We start from the raw sequence: 22,432 nt of genomic DNA, 5'->3' as shown, positions 1-22,432 counted from the left end.
GAGCAAACCTGAAAGGATATACCCAAAAATTCTAAAAAGCATCTGTGGAGGGGAAAAGATGAAGAGCAAGGTAGTCCTGGTATATTTAGTGTGTTTGGTTTATGGGACTAATCAAGTGATCTTGCATTAGGGCATTTTCCTTTTTCATTGCTTTTTGTTTATAGAGAATCTGAAAAAAATTTGAAGGGAAAATTTTTTGCTCTACTTCTCCCTCTTTCAATCTGAAAACCTTTTCTACATAGGAAGGAAAGACATTTCAAACTGTATTTCATTCTTCCATTGCAAACTAGTTTCTTGTAAGTTTAAGCTAATTTGACAAAGTGTATTTTGATCCATAAAACTTCTTACATCATTTAGATTTGTTTGGCATCAAACTAAAGTAAACTGATTGTGTCTTCCTTAAAAAAAAATAAAAAACCCTCTCATGTTAGACAGGACTACTCTGACCGTGTTAATTTTTGCTAGAGTATTTCTGTGGGTATCAGCAGTCTTTGTGAGCTCTTGAACCTTGTTAGAAAACAAATTGTTTTTCAGTGTTTGGAGAACTCTGGGATGATTTCAAGACACAGGCTCAAAGCTAATTTCAATCAGAAGGCAACAGGCAAACCCCCCCCAAAAAAAATCAAAGAATTGATGAAAAATCTCTTCCTTTCTGAAGTACATCTTTCATTTTGATTCTTGTGGTGCCATCACCTTACTCACTGTCTAAATGAGAAGACAGGGTTTGAACATTTAATTTTTCAAGTCTTTGTAGAGGATCAGGAAACAATCTGGTTTTCTCTTTTTGTGCTAAAAGGGGTAGCAGGAGTGTCTGTGACTTGTGAATGAAAGTGTTTTGGGAGATGAATTATCAATGTGAAATTTCAGTAAAAATTTGAAAGTGTAAAAAGACCCCCAACCTACAATAGGGTAATCAAACTGCTATATTGGGATTCAGGCTGAGTAATTCAACTTTCATTTATTCTTTGGTTTAAATAAATATATTAGTGGTGATCTGATAACAAGTTGTTACTGGTTTAGGCTTTACCAAAATAGCTCGAGAGTTTGTATGTGGTTCTGTCTGAAGTGTCAAGTTGGTCTTATGACAGGGAATAATGAACTGTCCCGTTCACTGCCACAGATTTAAGGGGTCAGGCTTGTAATAGGACTTCTCACAGTATTTCCCTGAAAAAAACCCTGAAACTATTTAAATTGGAAATCTTCAGAACTCCTGTGTCTACTTGATAGTGCTCTGGCAGATGTATGAGCATTTCTCCTATTCATAACTGTTTTGGAGTGCTTTCACTAAAATAAGTAACAATTGACTGCCAGAATCAGATTAGAATCTGCAAAGAACAAAAAGAAAATTTAGATTACTCTCTTATAAGTGGAAGTGACACACTTATGTGAAAATACTTTTTCTGAGATGTCACCTGCCTTGTGATGTTAGCATAATATAGTAATTTAGAGATCCTGCTTCTGACTGCTAACAGCTTTAATTTGCCATGTGATGGTGCCTGGTGCAGAAATAACATTAAGGAGACAATACATGTCCACTGAACAGTGCTGCATTTTTTTTGTGTATCTTTACACTGGTTTAGCTTGCTGCTAAGGTGCTTGGATTTGCAAAACTGGAAGGTCTGCCCTACAAGAAAGGGGTTGTGTTGGGTGGCTGCTCAGGGTCCCCAAGGGGAGGGTAAGTGGAGGAGCCTACAAGAAAGATAGAGAGGGACTTTCTACAAGAGCATGTAGTGACAGGACAAGGGGAAATAATTTCAAACTGAAGGGGAGTATGTTTAGATTAGACATTAGGATGCGAGGGGGGTGACCACTGGAACAGATTGCCTAGAGAAGTTATGGATACCCCATCCTTTGAAGTGTTCAAGGCCAGGTTGGATGGAGACTTCTGGAAGATTTGTCTTTTAATGTGAACTTCTAAAATAATTGGAATCATTTTTAATAATGCTGCTTCAGCTCATTGATACCTTGCTGAACTACCTTGAGTAAAGATGGAACTTCCACTTCTCCTCAGTCCATGCAGATACCTAGTTGTGGCTACTGCTGTGTTTGATTGTGACACTTGGTAGGTGATAAATGTGATGAACTGTGTGTATGAAGAATATACTTTTTTTATGTTCTTGCCTCGAGATGAGGAACCTGTTTTTTGAAGGCTTGAGTTTGTTCTGTCTTGTGTCATTATAATTTGGTGGTGATTTGAGCACATATTTAACTTGTTCTGCAGAGAGGTAGTGCATACTCAGAGCACCAGAAGACTGGAACACAAGGTTGCACCTGTGTCAGTAGAGGTTGTGATTCTTCACATTTTTGCTGAAAGAAAAATATATAGAGAGGGAATTTTTTAAGTAGTCCTAAGGACATGTCCTAAGCATAATTCCATTAGGTGATTTAGGAATTGTTTTCAGCAGTATCGTTTCTGCTATTCACCAGGTTTCTGTTATTGCCATAATACACTACCTGTAGCCAGCTGACTTCATTTAATAAAAAGACTTATATTTTTCTCAGTAGTGACTAATATTCTGGAAGCATTTCTATAATTTTTAAAAAGTTACGCTTAAACCATGTGAAAGACTGTCTTATGTTAAACGGGTGTGTGCAGAAGCGGGCTGTTGTCACCTCTTCTGATACTGACTGTTTAAAATAGGAAAAGCAAGAAAAATTGCTATGTGTAGCCCATGGTGATACAGAGCTTTTACCACAGGAAGATGTTGTTTGCACTGAAGCTGTAGAGTGGTTGCTTTGTAATAAAGTTAGTTGGTATCATGTTTCATGGGGATTTTTTTATTTGCTTCTTTGCCATGGCATCTGTTGTGATGGTGTGCCTCAAGTTACTCTTTTCAAAAGACCTCAGACAGACTTTAATAAGGTAAAGACAAAGATCTGTAGCAGTCTGTTTTATTGATCATACTTGTACTGTAGTAATATAATTTTTAAAAAGCCTCTTAAAATTTTGCAGTCTGTCCTGAAATATGTATCAAACAGAGGAAGCTTGTTTTCAGAGACTTCCTTATTTCTTATTTAAGAACCCAAGAGGGGTTGATCCCGGGAAATTAAGCTGTTGTCTCAGTGCTGTAATTGCCCTGCGATACGATCTTGTGTTGAAATGGTATCTCTCCTCTAGATGAAATCTTCTGAGCTATTGCACAGCATGGCGAGGGTTATAAAACACACAGATTGAAAGTTCACCACTCTATAAAAGGTATTTTAGTTACATTGAGGAAGGATATTCCCCTTAAAATTGTCATAATTTCAAGGACACCACTGTAGTTCCCTTACCAAAAGCTCAAAGCTGCAATTTGTGTCGGGCCTGATGGAGGGTGAACAGGTGGATTATGGGGAGTGTAACAGCAGGGTAACAGTGAGAAAGGAGAGCTGATACACAGCGATAATTGCACATTAATTAAGGAGAAGAAGAGGGAGGCCAGTAGATGCAGGCTGTAAATGCTGTGGAAGAGGCTGATGGAGAGGAAAGGAAAATGTGGTCCCTGTGTCTCAACAAGTGTCCTTGTGGTGGCTTGTACAGAGAAGAGGGAAACTGCAGGGGGAGTACGTGGGGCTGCATTTCTGTGGCGTGCAAGATGCTGCTCGCCTTATCCATCGCTTTCTGGGTAGGGTACTGTGAAGATGAAGAGAGCCGCAGTCCAGCTGTCAGCTTCACAGCTGGTTCCTGTCGGTGACAAGAGGGTTGACTGCTGATGAGACATCTGTGTGTACGTGGGGGCTGTGTTACAGGGCTGGAGGCTGCACAGCCCGGCTCTTCATAAGTCCAGAGCAGGGCTGCTGAAGCCAGGTGTCAGCTCCCTGCCTGCACTGTAGAAAGGGTGTTTAACAAAATGAAATCAGTATCACAGCAGTAACACTGCACACACCATACAATAATAATAATAATAATAATAATGGCCAGTCTTCGCGAACGAAGATTTGGGGAAAGGTCTTTTACCTTTCCAGCCTGCGCAATGGATTTTTTAGGTGAGACACAGCCTGCGCTGAACTGAGCCCACCCTTTAATCCTAAGGTTCATCTGCCGGGGCCAAGCAAGCTTGGACAATGGCAGTGAGGTCCTCAGGACGTAGGTTTGTTTAGAGTGACCTTCTCATAGATGGATGGCCTCACAGGGCTAACGGGCTCCATCTGCCCGGGGACACTGGGATTCGAACCTGGGTCGCAGCGGTGAGAGTCCCGCATGCTAACCACTAGGCCATCAATTAATTTCACATGGCACAGAAATGTACTGGAAATTCTGGAGAAAGCAAGCTTAATGTTATCTCCTACCTCACTTTAACGTGATATTATTTGAAAAATGTATTTGAAGTTGTTAGGGGGTGAGTGAGAAAATGAACAGCATTGAAAACAGACTGTTGCAAATGATCAGGTTGCCACAACCTAATGAGGTAAGTCAGTGGGAATGGGCATAAGCTGCTACCTGAGTGGTTTTAACTGATGTGTTCTCTAATTGTAATGGGATAGCAATGAATGCCTTATCAGGTGCCATTGTGCATCAAACAAGTAATAAATTAAGTTACAGAAACACAGTGTTTTGGAAGTACCTGCCAGTTCACATGCTTTTCTTGGAGCCTGCTACCATATAATTGCTACTGTCTACCATAATGTCTGATACTTCTGTTTTAAAAATTAGTATCAGTGAAGGACTTAATGGAAATACAGACTTTTGCGCCAATACTTGGGACACAGTCAGGCTTTATAAGTTCAGTGAGTCCCTAAGAACACATGAGAAGCAGCTGTAGACCAGCGCTCACAGGCATTACTGTGCAGCTGTAAGCAGCATTAAGGCAGGGATTTGTATAGCAAATAAGCTCTGTGTTGTAGGTGGGGTCAGCATGAGAACATGACAGAGGTGGAAGCAACTTTTGCCCAGCTGTTGCTTTTCTTGAAAGGAGGAAGTCAGGGGAAATTACTATCCACTTTTATCCAAAGGATTGCTACGGTTTTCAAACGTGTATTTTTTGTTGATCATTTGAGCAGAGTGTTAATCTGTTTCAGCCCGTGTGTAATAACAACTCTGGGGGGTGCTATGTGCTTGCAGACCTACATTGGTTCGATAGTTGCCTCTGTGAACCCCTACAAGAGCATTCCAGGACTGTATGACTGCACAGCTGTGGAGCGATACAGCAAGCACCACATGGGAGAGATCGCACCTCACATCTTCGCTGTGGCCAATGAGTGCTACCGCTGCCTTTGGAAGCGCCATGACAACCAGTGTATCCTCATCAGGTAAATGGCAGCTGCTGCTGCTCTGGTTATCCCTGCCGGTCAGCCTTCCAAAGGGGATTTAGGAGCGTACGTTTGGACCATGTGGAGAGGAGAACTCCAAAAGAAAGCAGGCCTTTAAAACAGCAGAGTTTCAAGAGAGTTCTGAACTAGCTCTGTATTGTTCTGTGAACCTCTAAAAAAATGTTAATTTTTCTTTTGCACCTTACAATTTCATTGAGTGAAAAAATCTATTACATTTTTGTGCATTTTTACTACTTACCTATCTAATGTTACCCTAAGTGCTTTCCCACTGGTTTAAACATCCCTGTGCAGCTCAGCAGTTTGTCACCACTAGACCATGATTCCAGTATGGAGCAGAAAAGAAAAAATAACCCCCCATTCTTGAGAAAAGCAGTAAATAAAAATGGCAAAAGAGAAAACCCTCCACATTTCAGCCACTTAATTCTGCCTGATTAATCTTCCTTGCTTAATCTTGTTGTGCTTTAATGTAATGGTGATTTAATAGCTTCCTGTTTGATCCACTGTGTCACTGGTGTTCAGAATCTCACTGCTGCCGAGTGTACGGTGGGAGCAAGTTGGCATTTCAATAGCTTTTCCCTGCTTTCAGCCCCTCCTTCCTCCTGGCTCCAGAAGAGCTGAAAATGCAGCCAACTCTTTTCCCATTCCCTAGCCTGCCAGCTCAGCTGCATTGGCTCACACACAGGCAGGGAAGTGCCGGATCAGGAGGAGCAGCTCGGTGGCGATGGCAGCGTGGCACCAGCCACCAGACTCTGGGCAGGGGGTGACATTCAGGGGGGTGAGAGAGTGCATGTTTCCCCTCCCTTTCCTCTCTTGCCTTCACAGCTTTTTTGTGATTAAGCCCATTTGCTCTCACCTTCCTGCAGCACAAAGTTAAGCGTGTAGAGCTCTTCAGACACAAGTTGACACGACTTTGGCTGTCTCCTGATCTCAACAGGAGCCCTTTAACAGCCGTGGGACTGCGGCATGGGGCAGTCAGTGGACAGAGTGAGAGCAGCACCTTTTACAATAGGCAGTTTCTACTGACATTTGAGATAACAGGCCAGGTTGCAAGGCTTCCTGGATAAGAGGGGGATTTGGTGCATGCGGTTCAACACCCAGTCTGTTGTTAGAAATTTGGATCAGATGCAACACAGCCAAGTCTGGTTCCAGCTTTCTGCATGCTCTCAGGCTGCAGTGCCTACCTGTCCTCTCTACTAGATAGATTCTGCCTGGCAGTGGCACAAAGCTGGAAAGGGCTGCTGAGTGTGTTTTTTCAGCTTTCTTTAACTGTATTTTTCCTTTTTATTATTTAATACATAGTCCTGTACATATAAAGCTGAGTCCAGGTGACAGTCCAAGAAAAAATGTAATGCGCAGAGATCTTTATCACATGAAAATAGCTATCCTGGAGTTATGATTTCATGTTTTATTTCCAAGTAACATTGCTTGTGAACAGTCCATGTACCCAAATTTAGGGAGCCAAAATAATTTCTGATGGCCTTGGGTACTTTTGCCATTCTGTACTGGCATAAGTATTTTACCTTTTATTCCAGTTCCCCACAAGCTGACAAGAGAAAAGCAGGTTATGTCCTAAAATGGACATAAGCAGAAGTCTCTGATGTTCCAGAGGAGTCTCCAGCAGTCTCTGCTCTGTAAACCATATGCTTTGACACAGATAAGCCATAATATGGAGAAGTTTTGCATTAGCAGTCCCTTTGAAAATTGTTTACTCTGGTCATGGATTGAAACAATTATTTCAATCAGTTCAATGTTTCAGACAAGTGCTGCAATACAACCTTAGAAGGGTATTTTGTTTCTACAGAAATTGAGGGAATGTGAAATTCAAATAAAAAGTCAACTCTACTTCCATAAAACAGTATTATCTGCTGTATCTTTGAAGGACTCAGAGCAGGATTTTTTTAAATTACTGAAGGTTTTCTGTGGCCCTCATGAGATTTAGGAAAGTCCCTGTGGTCACATAACTAGTTTAGGGCATAGGAAGTGAAGGTGTAACAGTGTGTTTGGGAAATTCAGCATCCTGGTCATTCCTGCATCTTTTACTGGCTCAGAATTAGGTGTTGCAACCAGTCACTGTCACTGTAACTTTCTTGGCTACTACTGATATTTGAAAAAAATGGTCAAGTAGAGCTCTTTAGTGTTTGACTTCAGACAAATATTCTGGTCTTGTATTTAATGTAAGAGATGTTAAAGAGGAAAATTTTCTTGCATCAGAAAAACACAATAGTTAAAAAGAGTGGATTGCTCGTGTAGGCTTCACATTCTGATCGGCAGTTTCACCTGCTCCTGACCTTGGGATCTAAGCACTCAGCAGCAAGTTATAACAGCCCCTCAAGGGAAGGTCCTTGGAACTCTTTCTTATGATCCTCTGGACTTGAAGTGCCCCCTGCTGGCACCCAGAATTAGGTCAGCTTTGGTTTGGAGCTGCTTTCTTCAGGCATTGAGTTCAAAAACCGGTGAAAAAAGCTTCTAGTGTTTTCAAATATTGATATTGGGATATTTGTCTGGTTGGGGGAGGATGAGAGGGTTAAGGCTAGAACTTGAATTAAAAACTGTCATCATAAAGACTGGAAATATAATATAAATGTGAGACCATTTTTCCAGTGTAACCACCCAGACTAGGGTTGAAAAGGAAGGAAATACGGAAATGATTATATTAAATGGAATCACCCAAAGATGCTTAATTATTGGTCTGTGTAACACAGGCATTTTAATTCATGCTAATGCTGCATAGAAATGACTTAGCAGCCTAAAATGTCAACAAAATAGCACACTGAAGGAGCTGTACACAACTGGTGCATTAGAATATATACACGGTTGTGAAATGGTATTTTCACTCTCCCAGGCTAAAAGTATTTATCTGGCTATTGAACTAGGGTTTTCTTGTAGACAGAAACATCCACATCAATGAATGCTCAGTTTTATGGTCGTCTGAACCTTACTGCGGGGTACAATTTCATTTAAAACAGGAAAAAAAAAGCCCACCATGTTAAAAAAGAAATAACATCTTCTGATTTTTCAATTGGGTGCCTCAGCAGGAAAATGAAGGGAGTCCATCTTACTCAAGCAATAGCCAAACAGCTTGTCCTGATGTAGGGAAGGGACTGACTTCCCCCATGATTAGCTGATGTTTACAAGTTGGGACCAAGTTCAAACCTCCACCCTTTTATTATAAGAATAGCAAGGTAACTTTTTGGGTCATTTGGTTTTTTTGCTGCACTGTTTAAGGTGACCTAGTCTATGCAGAAGCAAACACATGCACTTCTTTCAGATACAGTAGCAGTTGATCCACTTCACAGCACTCAAAAAGAAGTGTAAAGCAGTCGAAAAAACAGCAGCATTCAAGCTGAATAACATTCGAGTCAGTGCTGTGAGTGAGAAATCACAGTCTGATACCAGTTTGTTCTCTCTCTTGTCATCTGATGGCCTCAGTTTTTGTTGTTGGTCCGCTTAAAAATCAACGTGAACCAAAATCCTTATGTGGGGACCCAGACTTGTGATGTGAAGATGTTCTTATGAGACTGACACACCAAAATTCAGATGTGCATTTGACAAACTATATTTGCTGAAGGGGCCTATTTTGTCTGTGTGTATGTGTCTTGGGGTTTTAAAGGCAGTTGACAGAACAGAGAAGTGATTTAGAGTAGTGTTATGTCCTTCAGAATGAGGAGTCTCTTTCAGTGACCCCTGTTTCCACTGCGGCAGTTGGGAGTCCAGGCTGCTGTGCCCTTAGCGCGATGCCCTGTGTAGAATATGTCATGGAGAAAATCTAAAGATCTTCTAAGTGGGCGCCTTCTGGGTTACTGTCAGACTTAATATGTTCACAGTACTGAGGGCAGTGATGTGGAACAAGCTGGGCACTTAAACTCATGGGGTGGAAAGGTTGCTGGAAAGGTTGCACTAAAAAATTCGCCCTTTTACTGACCTTGGCAACTTCTTGTAGGCGTAAGCTTTCTAAGGTCTCTGAAAGATTGATCCCACTTACCCCAGTGTTAGTGTATGTACTGTAGGTTGAGTAAACAACTTTAAAGTTTAGCATGTTTGTTCTTGATTTTAATTTCATAATAAAACCCAGCTATTATTAAAGCGTTTTGTGAAGAAAAAATGCAGAGCCAACTCGATGTACATAAAATTATGGGTCCTGAGTTTAGCAACACCACGTAGTGATGAGATTTTACTGTCCTGCCAGAGGGCTTCAGGAGCCCACCCACTCAGTGCTCAGTAGTAATTGCAAAATTGAATAGGATGGAGCAGTTACTCTTAAATGAGTAGAGAACATTGGGTAAATCCTTTCCTTGGATAGATCCAGACTTTGTGGAACTGGAAGAAAACAAAAAAAAGCAATCAAAAGTATAACATGGCTCTGTATGTGGGAAAGGCTAATGAAGACAGGCAACTTGAGTTTGAGGGGCTATCCATCAAGTCAGGCACAGCAGAGACAGTAAGCTGTTGGTTGCTGGAACATATCAGCAGGCATGAAGTTTTATGCAACATTTTAAAGACTCTGATTCTTCTTGGGAAACACTTAAATCTCAGCTAAAACTCTGTGTCTCGTTATGTTTTCCGAATGTCTCTGCTGATTTTTTTTTAAATTGTTGGCATTCATTTGCAGAAAAATGCCATGCTGTTTTCTTGCTTTTTACTAGGAAGCATCAGTATACTTTTCTGTAACCTATAATTCCTGGGGTCACCACTCAGCAATGGCACAACAAAAGTCTGTCAAATTATCTAAGCTTAGTCCCACATGCCCAGTAGTGCTCCATTAAAGTCAGTGACAAAATTCTTGCTTGCTACAATGAAAAAGGTGAGGTAAGACCAAAATGTACCCCCTCTCTTTGGGAGTAAGATGGAATTAGGTACAGCTTAATTAGGAATTGGGAAAACTAGAAATTAGGCAGCAGTTTAGGATATAATGCTATGACTTCAGATGAAAGCAAGCAAACCAGTCAAACTTTACCTGCAAGTTATATTTCTTAATGGCTCACACTGTGTTTTTAGTCTACATAAATGAAGGAAAATTATGTGGGGGAAACGAGCCAAATATATACTTTCCTTTTTTGGAGTGTTGGTTTTGCAGAGAAACTGAATATATTGCCTTTTGTTTGTATCAGCAAGGTTACTTATTAACAGTTTTGTTTTAAAAATGTCAATTTAGCATTATCAAATAGCTTTGTTCTCCTGTGGGTGAAGATGAGATATTTTACATCTCTGATGGTGATGGGAGGTGAAAATTGTTGATATTTTGAACTCACGCGAATCTGGTTTGTTTGAATAGGTATATGAAAAGTTTGTTTAAAGAATATGTAGCTCACTAAGAATATCAGCATTAATTATACTAGTAGCCTTTATGTGTTAGAATATGCACTGGGGTCTCTAACCTCCTCCTTCTCACAGCAGGGTGTCTTCATTAGCTATCTAATCCCAAACTTTCCCGTCTTAATTAATAGTCTGGTCTTTATCCCTGACTATTGCCGTGCCCGTTGTTGTAACTTTGTTTTAACGTGATGGTCGGAAGTGTTGGGTAATTGCTTGTATTCAGAAATCTCTTTGTTGCCTCATGGGTGTGTGTACATATGCAATCAGTGCCTTGAAATGCTGTCTGAGCAGCGGTATGAAGTCTAAAGACAGCTTTTGTTTTGCCTTGGATGTCATATTCAGGAAGCTTAAGGGGGTATTTTGCTTCCCTTTGACTATCACTTCTAATCACCCCAGTCTTCCTGACCTCCAGTAATGTAGAGTTTGGAGAGCTGGCCAGACAGAGGAGTTCTTCACTAGCCACTGGAACTGTGCAAACAATTTTCTCCTCTTCTTTCAGTGGCGAAAGTGGTGCTGGTAAGACAGAAAGCACTAAGCTGATTCTCAAATTCTTGTCTGCAATGAGCCAACAGTCGCTGGAGCTGTCCTGCAGAGAGAAGACATCCTGTGTGGAGCAAGCTATTCTTGAGAGCAGGTACTAGATCTTTCAATACACGGGTATTTTTTCCAGAAGACCGAAGCCTTGACATTGAAATAAGAGCTTGCAGTGTCATTAAATATGTGTGTCTGTTTATTGAACAATAAAATTAATATTGGAGATGGGGAAATACTCCATTAAATAAAATTACCTGGTTACTCTAGATAGTTGTGAGCACAGTGGTATATCTTAATAAAGCAAAAATATCCAGAATTTTGAAAGTAATGAAGCTTTAATTGTGGCTTTCATTTTTGTTTGGGGCTGAATTGAGATAATCAGAATAAAGGAAATGGGTGATGGGAGGGAGAAACCATTGGTTCAGTTTGTGTAGCCTGAGGATAGGGTAGAACAAAATACAACATGGTGAGTATAAAGTCCTCAAGTGGTAATAGCATGCAGAGGAAAGGGAGGGCAAGGAGAAATGATAAGACAAATGAGTAAATGCATCAGATAAATTGGACACAATCTCCAAAAGCAAAAAAATATTCTCTGTGTTCACATGAAATAATACATGATTCCAAACTATTAAAAACAAGACAATTTAAGATGCTATTACTTTGGTTTTTCTTCCTTCATCTCTGTTATACGTGCTGTATCTTGATGTAGTTATTTTTTTTTAATTGCCTTAGGACAAGGACTATTTCCTTACATCTGTCTAGCAATTTGCATGAGCTGAGATTTCTTATTTCTATCATTTGAGTACTGCAGTGAGAATTGCATACATCTTTTGAGCAATTACAAGAGAAGTAGCAAGTAGCAGTTACTACTCTGCAGCTGCAGAGTAGTTTGGTACAATTAATCTACCTGTTGCGTGAATACTTGCATCTTTTGATAGGAAATTGAGATGCCCATTGCTAATAAATGGAAGGTACTGCTGAGGATGTAGGCTGTGGCTGAGAAGAGTGTCAGAAGGGAGTTTGTCAGAGTGCTGTTCCTTTCACCAGTCCCATGTGAAACTATTGGCATGCTGATCACATGTTAACACTCTCGTCATTCTCTATTTTCACAGTCCAATTATGGAAGCTTTTGGCAATGCGAAGACTGTTTACAACAACAACTCAAGTCGCTTTGGAAAGTTTATTCAGCTGAACATCTGTCAGAAAGGAAACATTCAGGGAGGAAGAATTATAGATTGTATCCTCATTTGGTGCTTTGACTCCTGTTTGCAGGCAGCTCCTCTGTACCTCCTTGGTGGAGGACTGAGAGAACTGGCTTGCCTTTGTCTGTCCTTTCACCTCATCATGGTTAAATTGAGCTGGTGTAGGTGGGAAAGGGAAGCAGCAACACCAAATTCACACATGCACACATGCATTTGTGGCAGTATGGGGTGTATATACTCTTGGAGGACCAGCATTATGTATTGCTGCTGCCAGCATGGCGTGGCTCATATGCCTGTTCCTACATAGTGATCTAAAACAGCCTGAATTCTTGGGGATAACCTCAGTCATCAGCCATTTTCCTAATTTGTTATATCCAAAGATAAGCTGCTTACTTCTCTGGAGAAGTACTGGAAAGAGCAGAGCTGCTGAATTTCTGCAGCATGAGTCTGGGTGGGTTAAATCCCCGGATTTGCCCTGCATTTGGCAAAATCGGACTATGAGCAGCTACACCAGAGCACCAGAGGTGTGGAGATGAGGAATATTCCAAGGGGATCCTGCCTGCTGTTTTAAACAGCTGCTTTTGCAGTAGGACAAATTTAAAGTTGTTTAGGGAAAAGAAAAAGCAAAGGAAGCAGATGTCATTCAAGGTGCAGAATGTCACAAGTCCAGTTTTGATGGAATGGAAGAGAAGAAGGTGTTAATACGTTGATATTAGAACTCCTAATATTATTATCATTGCTACTTAATTTATCTTGTCGTAGGCATGTTGTATAAACATATTTAGCATGTTGTAAGAAAAGAACATTATGCTCTTCCTATTGTCTCAAATAAAAGAAGGAAGATTATAAATGGCTTCTGCATTAATTGCTTTTTACTTTATTCCTTGACTAAAGCTTTTCTTCCTGGCTCTAGATTTATTGGAAAAAGTAAGTTGATGTTTGCTTTTGCTTAGTTAATTGTGTTTGATTTAATATTTTCTCTGAAACTGTGGATAAAAAATTTATCCTTAAAAATGATCACTGTTTTTTACTTTGTCAGAATCGTGTAGTAAGACAAAACCCTGGGGAAAGAAATTATCATATATTCTATGCTCTGCTGGCGGGGATAGAAGAGAGAGAGAAAGGTGAGTGGCAAAACACAAGTCACACAACTGTAGTGGCTTTTGCCGAGCAGTCAGTTGTGGTGACAGCAGGGAAGAATTTAACTGCAGAAACCCACTAACCCAAACAGAGAAATAGGTTATTTTTTCAGCTGGGGTTCAGTGAGAGTGAATTTGAGCTCAACTTGATAAAGCAACCTGCTCAGTTGAAGAATGTCACTGATAGTTTTTCTCCCAGCTTCTGCTGTAGCCTTGGGAAAATTACTTGGGGACAAACATGCCTCATTCTGTTCAAACTGAATATTTTCACTGGTAGTAAATAACTCCACAGCAACAAAGATAAATAATTCTAGTTCCTCAAATCCTCTCTCATAAAGAATAAATCCACTGAACAAAAGAAATTACATTTGTATATGTGCAAAATTGCCTAAAGCTCTCCCAGCATCTCCCCTTACGCCTGCTGTCTTTGCATGCTAAAAAGTTGAGTTAACTGCATTACGCAGCTAAATAAAACAAAGCCAGGAAAATAGCCTCCCATCGTATTTTAATATAAAACTTTGTCTTGTGCATCATCATCATTTCTGAGCACATGAATTTTGAACTGTTTAACTGTGACTTAGTAATTTGTGGAGTACTTTTGGTTTGGCATTTCTTTCACTTTCTTTTCTCTCCTCATTAGATGCTTTTTACTTATCTGTACCAGAGAACTACCACTACCTGAATCAGTCTGGATGTATAGCGGATAAGACAATCAGTGACAAAGATTCTTTCAAGGAAGTCATTGTGAGTTGTTTCCCTAGTTCTTTTGCTTAAAAACACTGGAAGTTCAAGATGCCTGGGGCCCATTTGCAGAGAATGGGACAAAGCTTTTTTGTGCATTAGGCATTAATCTTACAGGGTCTTATATTTTCTCAAAATGCTTCACCGTCTTTTTGAACATGCCTTTACCTTCCGTCTAGTATTTCATTTTTACTGTCATTTCAATGTGTGCTGTAATTTAGTGAAATTATTACATTTTGAAATTAAAAGTATATCTGTTGAGAAGTCACTAAGGCTTTTACATGCCTTTGACCTTCCCTATATTGTTTTCTATTACAGATAGATAGATAGATAGATAGAGATATATTTCACTGTTTTTCAATCCTAAAGCTTTGCCCAAATCATGTAGCATCTACTGGGGGAGTCTGCAGTGCAGTGCAACAAACAGGGAGTGAAGCACCTGTGACTCTTTAAGTTGCAGCTGCGAAATCCAGTTGTATGGAGTGACTTCCACAATAGAATTGAAGAAAACATAAACACAGATTAGAAACTGGGTCCTGATGGAATCTCTATGAATGTCTTTATATCTTATACCCACAGCAATTAGTCTGTACTGACCATGCTAATTGCATACTGTAGCACCAAGGTGATGCACATTAGATTTTAAAAATTAGACAAAACATTTGATTTTATGCCCTTCACCAAACTGTTAGCCATGTTAATCTCTTTGCCAAATTGACAAATTAAGGTGTAGTGGATGCAGCAGGTTTTTTTAGTGTAAAAAGCCGTCATCTTGTATGGCGGAAGGGTGTGTTGGAAAAGTTGGTAACTTATCTATATGGTTGTCACATGCTGAACTAGATTAGCATGGCATTTAATTTGTGCTAATCATCACAGGGTAGGCAGAGCATGAAATCAGTTGGGCAGGTGATGTTTGCCTGCTGCCCGCAGCGTGGGCAGGCTGGGAGCAGGGGCTGAGGCTGCCAGGCTGCATTCCTAGAACAGGAGGCGGGCAGAAACCCCCACTGTTCACCCTCACCTGTCTTTTCCTATTATAGTCATCTCCTTTGCCTATTTTTATTGTGGTTTCAGTCATGGAAATGTTACTTAAGGGAAACTTTTTTGTAGGAGACAGGGACGAGCTCCACGGTGACTGTGGAGATGAACTCCTAGTGCTGCTGCCTTTCTGTTCTGAAAGGTCTTCTTTACAAAATAAACCTTCAACCATTATCCCTACCCTGCTTTGAATTGTGGCATGAGTCTGAGGCTTTTCCATTTGTAATGGATGATTTATGGAAGATAAAATGTGTCATGTGTCATCTGTCAGACACCTGCAGTGACTATAACATATCTAACTGGGGGAGTATAAAACTGATCTGGTCTCAGACGGGCTTGTATTAGACCCGAGTTTGGGAAATTCTGGTCATTTCAAGTGGCATATAATTACATACCCCATCTGTGTCAAAGAAAGCATGTGTTCCTCTTGTTTTAGTATTTCTTCTAATATTTTCCAATTTGCTCATTTATGTAGTTGAGCCTTGATCATTGCCATATTGTTTATTCATAAATTCGACACTTTTTATATAGATTCCTTTCTTGCTCAGTTTTACTGGGAGTTGTCAGACCATATTGGTAAAAATATGTGTTTGGGCACACACATGAGCAAATCTTACATGTTGCTGTGTTTCCTCCCCTATGCCTTGTTACCTACAAGGCTAATTGGCAAAATTTGGTAAAAACACACAAGAGGTTACAATTAATAATTCAAATTAAAGTAATTGTGTCCGATGCACAACTCAGTAGGTCATTCCAATATTTAAACAATTTTAATGATGAATTTGAAAGCACATTACAACATCATTACAGCATCAAAATGAGATTTCTTGAAAGCAGAGATACTTACATATTTCGAGATGTTCCAGTGATACCTTACAGTGTATTCAGTTTGGGATGAAACCAAAGGAATGGACTCCAGCCAGCCCTCTGTTAGTCCTGACTTGCTTTTCTAAGGCCTCCCATTTTTGAGTCTGTGTGCATGTTATTGAAGAAGCTCACATGTCATTCCAGACTGCAATGGAAGTGATGCAATTCAGCAAGGAGGAAGTACGAGAAGTTTTGAGGCTCTTGGCTGGCATTTTGCATCTAGGAAATGTTGAATTCATCACTGCTGGTGGGGCACAGGTGTCCTTTAAAACAGGTGAGAAGGCTGTGCATCCAAATGTAAATGTTTCTTGAGGCTATGAAAGTTGTAGTCATTGCTATTATATCTGAACCTAACAAGGACAAGCAGTGAAAGGGTCTTACTGCTTTTTAAGATCTTTAAATGTTGATTAAAATGTTATATGTTATTTTTGGGGGGTGGGGTTTGACAAATAAGGAAAGTTAGTCTGCTGCTGGATGCTAGATCTTAGTTATGGAAGACCTTGGGCACATGTTTATTCCACTAATAGTAATGAAATTCCATTTGAATCTAATTCCTTCTTGAAATATTCTCAAGTTGATAAAACATACGTGCTCAAATACATTTCCTTAACAAGATCTCCACCAAAGGTATCTTTTGTTAGAGCTTTCAATACTTCAATTACAAATCCGAAAGTATGTGCTGGTGTGTCTAAAGAATGAGCTGTGAGCATTTTAAACATTTGTTCAAATATGGCAATAGAGAGTAGCATTACATACTGCTTATATACCATGTTATAGCAAAATTGAAAACTAAAGTATGCGTGTAAGAAAAAAATTGCATTGGTTTATCCTCATCATCCTGAGGGAAGCTGAAAAGCAGTCATGTGGACAAAGAGTCAATTACTGTTTATATCAAGAAAAATGTGTTAGTGTAAGCACTAAATTGTTTGAATCCTTTACGGTGTAAATAAATATTTGTGGCTTACTCGTGGTGAATTTCTACTCCCTTCAGTCGTACATATTTATGCCTTTTCATGAGCAGCAAAACAATATCCGAGAGTTTCTAGTTGTGCTTTTGTCTCTAATCCCTGTCATTTTGAAGCATCTTAAATGGTGGCAGTAGTAGTAGTAGTAATAATAATAATAATAATACTAGTAAAAAAACAAATTGGTTTCATGACCTTATACATTTAAGGACATATTTGTATTTGTCTTTGTCTTTCTCTTTTGGCAGCTCTGGGTAGATCTGCTGAATTACTAGGGTTGGACTCCACACAGCTAACTGAAGCATTGACACAGAGGTCAATGATACTCAGGGGAGAAGAAATCCTAACACCTCTTAGTATACAGCAGGTAAAGGCATCTCAGTTTTGACATATTTTTAGGGTCTGTGAAAGGTATGTCTCAATCTTCAAGTGCAGAGAAATCACTAGACACTCAGGGACAGGAGCTTAGCTCATGCATTGGAGTTATAATCAAAAGTACTACATAGATTTTTTTGGGAAAGGTGTCATCTCTATAGATTCCATCCTATCATTCAGACCAAGGCTAGGAGCTTGGCTCTTGTTGTCCTTATTAAGCCTGATTGCTTACCATTTTTTTTTCAAATTCTAATCATGTAGGCTGATATTTTTCACTATCAATACTTGGGTAAGGTGGGTGTTTTTGAAATTTTTTGGAGAAATATTTTTATCATTTACAAGAATGGGATTAGAAATAGGTATGCATAACATTATGCTTAACTGTAGAAAAGGGTGAATTAAGGTATTATTTCCTACCCTTTTCTTTTCTTCCTCCACACCTTAAGTTTATAATTTTCTAACTTTTTGAATGCTTTAGCCTTGAGATGTAGTTTTAAAGACACATAGGTATACATCTGTTTTAACTTAAACTATTAAACTCAAACCACAATGCCTTGTAAGTATTAATGCAATTGCTGTCGAGCTATATAAGAATACGAATCTGCATGCATCATACATTGCTTTATGGTGTGCTAAGGACACACAGGGGTCACAGAGGTGATTGATGTGTTGTGTATTCCTTTTTTAACACAGGCAATAGACAGCAGAGATTCTATGGCTATGGCACTTTATTCTCAGTGTTTTGCTTGGGTCATTAAGAAAATCAATAGCAGAATCAGGAGCAAGGAAGACTTCAAGTCTATTGGAATTTTGGACATATTTGGATTTGAAAATTTTGAGGTAGGTTTCAGAAGCTTGTTTAAGTGGATTGTTTGATATTTATGCTTTATTGTTCTACATATCTTTGTCCTCTTCTATGGAACTTGATTATTAAACACGTCACGACTTAAACCAGTCCCTTGTTTGCAAGTAAAATACATACAAAAATGTATGCATTTTTGAAAATTTCTTGTCTCTTTAGGTAAACCGTTTCGAGCAGTTCAATATTAACTATGCAAATGAGAAGCTTCAGGAGTATTTCAACAAGCACATCTTTTCCTTGGAGCAACTGGAATACAGCAGGTAAGAGACAGGGAAGAAATTTGAAAAAATGTTGACTATCAGTATTCACTTGAAATCTTGATTTGCAGCCCCCTTAGCTCTGTCTGGAGCTGCGTATTTTTTAAAAGCAAGCTGATTTTGCTTTAATTTGCAAGATAAATACACCAGGTCCTCCTATTTTTATAATTAAAATGATTTCATCATATTTGTCAATAAAAAGACCCTTTTTATTTTCCTTAGGGAAGGACTAATTTGGGAGGATATTGACTGGACAGACAATGGCGAGTGCTTGGATCTTATTGAAAAGGTAATAATTTGATGTTACCTGTTGTTAGGTTTTGTTCTGAGGTAATCTGTCCGTAAAACACTTGCCAACACAAAGAACAAGTGAAGAGAATTGTGCACCTTGCATGTTTAAATAGCAAACTTTTAATCATATCATTTTCAAGTATGGCTATATTACGGATTATATTGTAAGCTCGCTATATATATTTTTGCAACTTTTCTCAGTGTGTGATTATATACAAAAGCAATATTTGCCCATGATTAAAAAGAATCATTTGATCCATGTTCACTTCTGCCACCAATACAGGTGAGCTGCATGAGTTTATCTCTGTAGCAGCGTGTGTGGCTGCAAGAGTTCAGATGGCCAGAAAAATGAATGGCAGTAGGCAGGGGATCCAGCTGGCAGGATGTGACTGCAATCAGGAGCTGCTCTGGGCCCATTATTAAAATGTACTCCTGGAGATCCATGTTTTTTTGAGAGGCTGTATCAACCTGAAGCTTGCTGGACACATTAATTAACTGCAGGGTATCTTGCTTTGTTTACCACCCCTTCTAGCATGAGAAGTAGGGAACATCAAAGGAAATGACACAAGCATATGCAAAGCAAAGGGAGGTGGTGTTTCACACAGTGTGTAGTTAAACTGTATATCTTTTGCTCTGCCCTTGGGCATTCTGGGTGCTAAACATTTGCATTGGTTCAACAACTAAGTAGATAATTTAATGGAAGAAAACTTTTTGAAAGGCTTCTTTACTCAGACTCCTGATCACTGGAAATCTTGGAGGCTGGAGATATATTCTGAGGCAACGTCATTGTATGCATCTAAAAATGACTTACATCAAGAGAACTGTTGATTCTTCCAGTAGGTTGTTTTTCTTCATTTTGCCCATGGATCATATGCTCTATATTTCAAAAGGAGTGTTGTCAGAAAAATAGGATTGCAGTCATCTACGAGAGTGGGGTTTGAGTTGTGTATGGGTGTTTTTGCACCTCTGTGCACACAGCAGCTTCAAGGACCTTGTGATTTTTCCAAACTGGGGACAACATCTGTATCCATCTGTGCACTAATTCATCTTCTGCATCTTCTTGCTGTTCTAGAAACTGGGACTACTGGCACTTATCAATGAGGAGAGCCATTTTCCTCAAGCTACTGACTCCACCTTACTGGAGAAGTTGAATGCCCAGCATGCTGTATGTGATGTTTCACTGATGTTTTCTCTGCAAATTATGGAGGATCTCTTTGCTTCTGTAGAAATTCATGGTTCAAATATATGGGTGCATAGTTTTAGAGGCTTTTTTGGATGTAATTCTCCTTCCATGGCAATCCATATAATTTGCTGTCAAGACTCAGTTGCTTGAAGTTACCTGAAGAACATATCCTTGTTACTGTGCGGTTAGAGGTTTCTGTCATGGTAAATAAGTAAAATTCTACTCTTAATTGGAGCTCTGTCACCCTGCAGTAGCTCAGACTATGTAGATCTTCAATTTCCCTTGTTCTAATGAGGCATTCACCTTGATGTCATTTACTGAAAGATTGCTGTTTCCTCTGTGCAGATTAGTGTTACCTTTATTTGTGAGCCTAGAATTATTTCTGAGAATTTCTGGGATGCAAGCATATCCACCAATTTTCATAACTGCCAGTTTAAGACATAGTCTTCTCTTTCAAAGTGCCTTTAATAGATGGTTCTGCCAGATGGGTTCAGGTTTAGTATAATGCCATCTTGTATACTATAAATCTGTTATTGCTGCACTTGAAGCAACCCAGACTAACAAATCCTATTATCATTATAAGTTGCTTGTTTGCTTTTGGAGCACTAATCTTCTGGGGAGTTACTGGAAGACAATGGTTCGTTTAGTATGGGTTGAGAGGATAATGTGAACCTTTGTATCATTCCATTCCCTGACACCCCCCCCAAATATTTTTCTCTTTTTTTCCCCCTCCATTTAGAACAATCCTTTTTATGTAAAACCGAGAGTTGCCGTTCACAACTTCGGAGTGAAGCACTACGCTGGGGAGGTAATTTCTTTATTTGCTGAAATTATTCCAAGCAGAATTTTCATTAGCTTAATTTTACCCCGAGGCTGCTCAAAATTAACTGAAGCACTGTTCCCTCAGCACTTCTTGCAGTACTGCTCTTGTGAGAGGTGCCTGACTGTTTGGCTTGTTGTTTGAACCAGCTCTGTTTCCTTCTAGGTTCAGTATGATGTCAGGGGGATCTTGGAGAAGAACAGGGATACATTCAGAGATGATCTCTTGAACTTGCTACGTGAAAGCAGGTATGTTTCTGTGATTTTTGTTAAGGACATGATATTAAGGGGTGTTATATTGGCTAATTCTGCCAGGATTTATAACCCAATTCTGCTCGAGTTTGAATATGTTAGATATTGCATTGCATCAGACCTTGACAGAGTTGAAATGAGCATAGAATGAAATAGAAATGAGCATATCATAGAAGTGATATGAGCATATTGTATCATATTATATCATACAAATGAGCATATCAGAGTTGCCTGTAAGCAGATCTGACTGTAATCAGTTCTCGTAAAGTCGGGTTTACCTACATTGTAGAGTACCTTGTCACTGTTCAGTCCAGGGGTTCCTAGAGAACTCACTTGCTATTCTGTGATGAGTAAGGATGCTGGAAGCTGGTGATGGTTTTTAACAGTTTCAGGGTGCCTCGCATGTGTGGTTTTTTACTTCACGTACATCTGGCTTTGCTTGTATTTTGGGCATTCCCTAATTTGGGTGAACACTTGGTGTTGGAGACCTACCACAGTGCAAACTGCCATATAGTAATTGCTTCAAAGGGACAGTTTCTATAAAGATTTATATTACTGAAAGTTTGAGCGTGGATGACTTTGGTACCTGTGTGTCTCCTGTCATTCTGTGTAAGGTATTAGGATCCTTGTGAGCCATAGTGGTACCATGTCCCTTTTTGTAGGTGTATGGTTGAGGCTCCAGGACATGCAGAGGAGTGGCAGAAGAGGAGGCAGCTGAGCCCAGGTGTTTCTGTCTTAGCTGCTGCCCTCACCTATCCCATCCAGTCATCCTGCCTTGCTGTGCAAGTTGCTTGTTTGTAAATCCCTTAAGCCCTTCTGTGCAGGGGAAACTGTTAATAAGCATTTACCTCTCTATGTTGTTTGTTCTGGATTTATGACATATCTGATATAACATCTGTCAATTTAAGTATGTAGGTAAAAGGAATAGATGAGTTAAAGCTGCTGGGCCTGGTTTTGCCTTTGCACCAACATCTATGCGGAGTTCAAATTAAAATGTCAGTGTTTCTGTAGAAATGGTGAGAGGAGGGCACCCAACTGATACAGTAGAAAACAGCAGGCACAGCTGGTATCTGAAAGTGAGGCTTATGTGGGTAGCTATTTTGTGTTATGGCCCTAAACAAGCTGAAAGTCTTCTTTTTTAGTCTTTGTGCAGGTACAGTTCCGGTTACAGTCAGCTGGAGTTTCAGTTGAGTGAGTGGAGTAAAATGCAGTAAGGCCTCTAGGATTTCTCACTTTAGTTCCCTAATGATGTGTTTGGAGTCAAGAAGAAAGAACCTCCTTGTTTTGTTTTTATTTTGTTATTTTCTCCCCTGCCTAAATTCTGCAAAAGAAAAATCTATTGTTTAT

General features: G+C 39.6%; 1 protein-coding gene across 2 annotated transcripts in view; it reads left to right on the top strand.

The window, feature by feature from the left end:
* Nucleotides 1–22,432, top strand: part of MYO10 (myosin X) — a 163,772-nt gene that overhangs the window by 81,621 nt on the left and 59,719 nt on the right. For both annotated transcript variants that reach the window (XM_027681799.1, XM_027681807.1), the window contains 14 exons: nt 5,042–5,229; nt 11,063–11,197; nt 12,210–12,334; nt 13,213–13,226; nt 13,339–13,423; nt 14,079–14,182; nt 16,226–16,355; nt 17,295–17,413; nt 18,115–18,261; nt 18,443–18,543; nt 18,763–18,829; nt 19,904–19,996; nt 20,754–20,822; nt 21,000–21,082. In XM_027681799.1, coding sequence (XP_027537600.1) covers nt 5,042–5,229; nt 11,063–11,197; nt 12,210–12,334; nt 13,213–13,226; nt 13,339–13,423; nt 14,079–14,182; nt 16,226–16,355; nt 17,295–17,413; nt 18,115–18,261; nt 18,443–18,543; nt 18,763–18,829; nt 19,904–19,996; nt 20,754–20,822; nt 21,000–21,082 — 1,460 coding nt within the window. The remainder of the gene's footprint in view (nt 1–5,041; nt 5,230–11,062; nt 11,198–12,209; nt 12,335–13,212; nt 13,227–13,338; nt 13,424–14,078; nt 14,183–16,225; nt 16,356–17,294; nt 17,414–18,114; nt 18,262–18,442; nt 18,544–18,762; nt 18,830–19,903; nt 19,997–20,753; nt 20,823–20,999; nt 21,083–22,432) is intronic.

Source organism: Neopelma chrysocephalum, unplaced genomic scaffold (genome assembly GCF_003984885.1).
Source record: "Neopelma chrysocephalum unplaced genomic scaffold, ASM398488v2 Primary Assembly neopelma1_22b, whole genome shotgun sequence".
Taxonomy (NCBI): domain Eukaryota; kingdom Metazoa; phylum Chordata; class Aves; order Passeriformes; family Pipridae; genus Neopelma; species Neopelma chrysocephalum.
Note: the sequence above shows the minus strand (reverse complement) of the source record. Positions and strands in the feature narration are given on the sequence as shown.